The following is a 6,000-nucleotide window of genomic DNA, read 5'->3' as shown; positions in this document are numbered from 1 at the left end:
AAAGAAGGGAAGCCCGCCTGATTTTGTGAGAAAAGCAGCAGTCAACCCACGCTACCAGCTACCCCCCCCCCGGACAAGCTCAAAGTGAGGCCCAGGCATGAGATGCCACTGGCACACCTCCTGGGCTCTCTCCCGCCTGGGGCATGGGGAGAAAGGCCTCATGTACGCACACAGGCACCAAAGCCGTTACACCCCATATAGCATGGATATAAACACGGGGCAGATCCCAGAGGATTCTAAAGTCAGACACCCTGGAAGTTCCTGAACGTCCCTAAGTCAAAGGCATGCTCTCTGCACGTGCACAGAGGCACTCTCATAATGGCTGGTTCAACCAATCTTAAAGTGATGCAAAGTATAAACTGATGACTGAGAATGTGCCCAACTGGGAGAGCAGAGACCCAGCTTCAGCTCCCACCTTGAGCTCACTCCGCAACCCCATTTGGCAGGTACAATTAAGCGGTGCTCCCAAGAAAGAGGGGGGCCTCTCCTCTGAGTTCTTGGAAAATAAGGAGGGCAAACGCATAACTAAATAATAATGAAATAAATATGGAGCAAGCCATCCAGTCCTGGCAGGGGAATTCCTTTGGACATATAAAAAGTGTAATCATAAATCTGCATTCTGTTAGTATCATGCAAAAAAATGTTCCTATTTTTCTGCCAATTTTTAATCATCCTGATGAAAGAGAATTTGCTTCTCAAATTTATTTTGACCAAGAAGAAAATGTAATTGAAAATCTGAGGATTGGAGGGTGATGTTTTGCAATGTATTAAGTGATTTAATCTGCAAGTGGACAGTCAGGTTTGGCCTTTCACTGCACCATTCTCTCTCCACCGTTCCCAACAAATGAAAGTAGGTTGAACAGCCCACTAAGAGGAACTGAAACTAAAGCCAATGGCATCGCAAGGAAGATTTTGGGCACAGCATTATTTTAAATATCCCATTGCTTTCAGGGCATGAAAACCACAGCCTGCCCTAGCAGCAAACCCCCCAGCCTCTGATCTCTCCCCTTTCAGCTCCTGTTTGGAGGTGGAGCAGCTCCCAGTCTGGGTCTGGCCGGCTGTTTCCAGTCGTCCTAAGCCCCCCCCCCCGCAACGTCAAGTTGGCTGCGTGAATCGGAGACCAGGATGGGGTCTGAAAAGTGGCAGGCGAGCCATAGGGATCCCGCGCCCAATTAGCCTTGAACAGGCCGCTTCACAAGGCGCCTGAAATCGCCTTTCCCAGGCATCAGCCCTTCAGGCCCTGAAGTCTCTCCGTGTATTTTGCTGGCATCAAAGCAGCTCCCGGCAAACGGCGGGGCGTCTCGCCCAAGCAGTAATTTTGTTCTGTTCTATTAATGAACAAAAACACATTTCCTGCAGGTAACCCTGTCGGGCAGAGAGAGAGGGGGGGCAACGGGGGTGGGGGGGATTTTGAAACCACAGCAGCTGCTCGAACTGACCGAGCTGCCTGGGAAGGGCGCTCCGATGCCCCCCAGGGTGAGCCCGAGCCAGTTGGGGCTCCGCAGAGTCTTCCGAGGGACAGGCCCGGTCAAAAGGCCTCTTCTTCCCCCGAACTATTTTAAGTGCTGCTCTGCTTAAATAGTTTATTGAGCAGACCGACATTGCTGGGGCTGCGCAAGAAACAAGCCACCCCGGAGAGGAGGCCTGGGAGACGCAGCCATCCCGAGAAAGTGTCCCGGCACCTTCCGGTCCCCGACTGGACCGAGGCCCCGGACCGTCCTCTTCCATCCAGACTTCCCCGAAAGAGCCCGGCTCGCTTGTGAGCAGAACGAGGGGTCGGGCTCCACTCTGGTGCCGCACGGCCGCACTACAGCGGATGAGGAGACTCGGGGTCCGACTGCGGCAGCTCCCTTTCCTGCCCGCCCGCCCAGCCCGTCCCGAGCGGACCTTCGCTCCTGCCCGCCCTCGCTCGCTCGCTCGCCGCTCCGCGCTCTGCACACGGCCAGAGGCGCCCTCCCCCGCGGCGGGAGAGGCTGGCTCAGGGGGCGGGGAGAGGGTCGCGGAGCCCCGCCGGAGCCGGGGAGGTCCGGGGCCGCCCTCGCCGCCTGCGGGCGCTGGGGGCGCCGTTGCGGAGCGCGGGGCGGGGGCGGCCGGGCCGGAGACGCCTCCGCGCCGAGCGCCGCCCCGCTGGCTGCCTGGCTGCTGCCTGGCTGCTGCTCGCCCGGCCGGGCCGTCGGAAGCGCCGCGGACCCCGGAGCGGCGGCCGGCCATGGAGCAGGAGCGGGAGCGGGGCGCGCCCCGCCGCCAGCCGCGCCTCTGCCAGATGCTGCGCGGCGAGCAGGGCTACGGCTTCCACCTGCACGGCGAGAAGGGCAAGAGCGGCCAGTTCATCCGCAAGGTCGAGCCCGGCTCGCCGGCCGAAGCGGCGGGGCTGCGCGCCGGGGACCGCCTGCTCGAAGTCAACGGCGTCAACGTGGAGAAGGAGACGCACCACCAGGTAGGTCCGGGCGGGCGGCCAGTCTACCTGGAAGAGCCGGGGCGGCCGGAGGGGGCAGGCAGAGCCCTTAAAAGCGCGGCGGCGGCGAGAGGGGCTGCTCTGAGCGCCCTCAGCCCTGAATCGCCCGGGCCTCCCCCTCCCCCCGCCAGACGCCCCCAGACCCGCAGGAGGCCCTGAACTCAGTCGCCCTTCGGGGCGGTTTGGCCCCCGGCGGAAGGGAGCTCTGGAGGACTTGGAGGGAGAAGGCGCCAGGGTGCCCTGCCCGGCTGGCCCGCCAGATAAGGGTCCTTCCGGGCTCCTCCCTGGGATCTCAAAGCAGCCAAGCCGAGGGACCGGCTTCGTGGGGGAGGGAGGGCTCGGGAGCCTGAACTCTCAGTCCAGGAGCCGCATGGAGCCCCCCCCTTCCATAAAGGCAGCCCCCCTTTTGCACTTCTGGGCAGAGGGTCCGCTTCTGGGAGGTGCGTGCCGGGTTAAGCCTCAGGAGGCAGATGGTTTTGGAGTGGCCCCCGCCTAACTGGCACCCTCCCAGGATTCTCATCGGGAGCCAGACTGGCTGGGAATTCTGGAACATCCGTCCCAACATCCCCAGAGGTGCCAGAATGCCAGTGGCTCTTGTAGTGATGGAGATCAGGCAACTTGGCGCGTGCATGTACAGCTGTGCTTTAAGGGGAGTTTACATCCAAGCTAGCCATGCGCAGGGGAGGAAGAAACATGTCAGCCTGCTGCCCTTTTCTTCCTCTCCCTTTGGTGCCGAGGGTGGGGGCAGAGGGGATTTGGGTTGCTAGAGACCCTGCAGCAGTTTTGGGGGGAGGAACAGCTTTTCACTGCTTGCTTTCAATAAGCCCGGAGAAGTTAGCTGGTGAGGGACCCCCTTCCCTTCAGGCTGTTTGGGAGGACTTCCAGGAGGAAAGCCCGGGAAGTTTACTGTGTAAACTGAGTCCTCCCTTCCCCTGCTTGTAAACCAAACAAGCCTTGTGCTTGCATGACACGCTTAAGTGGGCCATCCAAAGCCCTGAGAAAATGGAGAGGATTCTCAGGGATGGCCACACTGGCTGGGAAGTTCTGGGGTTGGGCCCAGAATAAAGAGAAAGGTCCCAGGTAAAGCGCTGATCCCGGACTGGGGAGACCATACTCGGCTTGGAGCTCACTGGAGAGTTTGGCCAGTTACTCTCCGTAACCTAAACTGACTTACACTGACAGGGTTGATATAAGATTAAAACTCGGAGAGACCCCCCTGAAAGCTTCCTTGCCACCCTTCCCCTCTTGCCAGCTTGCACTGGACTCCTGCACATCTCTCATTTTGGTGTCTAGAGAGGGCAAAATCTCATTTGCTTGATGGGCATGTTAGATCTGCCAAGCTTCTGTGTCTTTCCTTGTGACAGGTTTTTTTTGGGGGGGGGGTCTCACAGCTCAGCCCAAAGCTGGTTCAGAAGAGCAGGCAGGGGTCTCCTTTGGGGCTTGGCGAGCAGAGGCATTCACCTGCTGCATCAACAAAAGACTGCGCTGTTGTGTATGCAGAGAGAAAACAAGGGGGACTCTGGGGCGAAGGTTCTTGCTACTTGGTCTCAAAAGCAGAGAATACTAAACTATTCCATAATAATATAATAATATCCCAAAATAAGGCATCCTATAGCAGCTCTTTGGTGGTAATTGAGATGTTTTAGTCAGGAGAGAAATTATAAGATCGGAGGACCACACGCAGGCAGCCACCCATACAGAATGAATGAGAAGCAGAGCTGTGTGAGAAATCCTCACTGGGGAGCAACTTAAACCTTTAAGAAAGTCCTGCCTTTCTTCCTGCTATCCTGGGTGACATTTCTAGCATAACCCCAACCTTTTTCCCCTGCCAGCACCAGTCCTGTGAGGCAGGCTGGGCTGAGAGGGAGCTTCTGGCTGGTGGGCCTGGCCCCTTTCCCTCCTCCTTTGGGGCAAAAGTCAGGGAGAACCAAGCTGTGTGTTGCAGGGAGCCAAGGCAACCCAGAAGGTGCTTTGATAATGAAAGGGGTGATGTTAATGAAGTTCTCATGGCCAGGAGTCTGGGCTGGAAGCTGGCCAAAAGAAAGAAATGGGCAGGTGGAAGGAAGGAGGAAAAAGACAGCAGGGGAATAAGGAGGGGGGCTGTTGGCCTTGTCTGTGTGGAGTGATGTGGATGATTTGTGTCTTTGCTATATATTCTGCTTTTCTGTCCAGAGGCTGCAGAGAGCTAGTTTGCCCTGCTTTGCCTAAGTCCATAACCCAGCTCTTTCCAGCAAGGGGAGATTAACTGTGTTTCAGAGAGGATTCAGAGACCAGATAAATCATTTGACTGGGATGGTATAGGGCTCCTGCCTTGAGCAGAAGGTAGGACTAGATCAGGGCTTTTCAACCTTTTCACCCATTGTACCACTTTTAGGATATGGCAACATCTGAGTACCACCAGTCGCCTAACAAGGTGTCAAAAACTTGATGACCCCCCCCAAAGGAAAAAAGTGATAAAGTACAGGTAGTCCTCAACTTACAACAGTTCACTTAGTGACTATTCGAAGTTACAATGGCACTGAAAAAAGTGCCCCCCAAGCCACAGCCGAGCAAGACACCTGCCTGCCCACCTGGCAGCGCTCTTCCTCCTGTCCGAGGTTTTCATTGTGAGCATTTCTGTTGAGGATTGGCAGCGGGGGTGGGGTGGGGGGTGTTTGGTTTTTATTCCCCTCCTCTGCTGGGTGGTTGCAGCAGGTTTTGGTCACTTCACATAACCCTGGGACACTGTGACCATCATAAATATGAATCAGTTGCCAAGCATCTGAATGTAAATCACAAGACCCTGGAGATGCTGCAACATTCCAGCTGATCGGCACTTCTTCTGGGCTCAGCAGAAGCACCAGGATCAGCGCCGAGCTCCAGCTGGAGCCTGGCGCTGATCCTGGTGCTTCTGCTGAGCTCTGACAGCCCTGCAGCTCCAGCCATCTCTCGCTCAGGTTTGTGCGGTGCTGCTCATTCCCCTCCCCCGCTACCACTTTTCTAGAATGGTCGCATACCATGCCAATGTACCACAGGTGGTACCCGTACCACTGGTTGAAAAGCCCTGGACTAGAAGACCTCCAAGGTCCTTTCCAGCATTATGATTCTGTGTTCTACATTCTGTGTAATGTTGTCATTATGAAAACGCTGTTGGGACTTACTTTCTTGCATCAGAGGTAGGGATTCAAAGACTAAATGGCAGCATTTGTATGATAATACTGCTGGGTATGTATCATCCTTGATGCATCATTGCTATTGGCTGCTATCGCTGCTTTTGCAAGTTTGAGAACATTCTTGGCCAACCTTGAATGGGGCCCATTCGTTGATTTTTCCCCAAAGAGTTTGAGGGGCCCTGCAAAGTGGCCTTCTAACTCCCCTTTATGGTGTAGCCCAGCGTTTTTCAGTCTCAGCAACTTTAAGATTTGTGGATTTCAACGTGTGTTGGCTTGGGAATTCTGAGAGTTGCAGTCCACACAGCTCAAAATTGTAAAGGCTGAGAAACATGGTATAACTGAGAGGAAGTTCAGAGCTTATTCAGGGGGTTTCATGAGTGACTGTGGAATTAA

General features: G+C 55.6%; 1 protein-coding gene across 1 annotated transcript in view; it reads left to right on the top strand.

Moving 5' to 3' along the window:
* Positions 1–2,086: 2,086 nt before the first annotated feature.
* SLC9A3R2 (SLC9A3 regulator 2) overlaps positions 2,087–6,000 on the top strand; it is a 92,746-nt gene continuing 88,832 nt past the window's right edge. Inside the window, exon 1 of the mRNA XM_039355575.1 lies at positions 2,087–2,437. Coding sequence (XP_039211509.1) covers positions 2,210–2,437 — 228 coding nt within the window. The 5' untranslated portion in view covers positions 2,087–2,209. The remainder of the gene's footprint in view (positions 2,438–6,000) is intronic.

The sequence above is a fragment of the Crotalus tigris genome, unplaced genomic scaffold (assembly GCF_016545835.1).
Source record: "Crotalus tigris isolate CLP2741 ecotype Arizona unplaced genomic scaffold, ASM1654583v1 scf7180000018693.663989, whole genome shotgun sequence".
Lineage (NCBI taxonomy): Eukaryota > Metazoa > Chordata > Lepidosauria > Squamata > Viperidae > Crotalus > Crotalus tigris.
The sequence above is the reverse complement of the archived record's forward strand: the minus strand, read 5'-3'. Positions and strand labels throughout refer to the sequence as shown.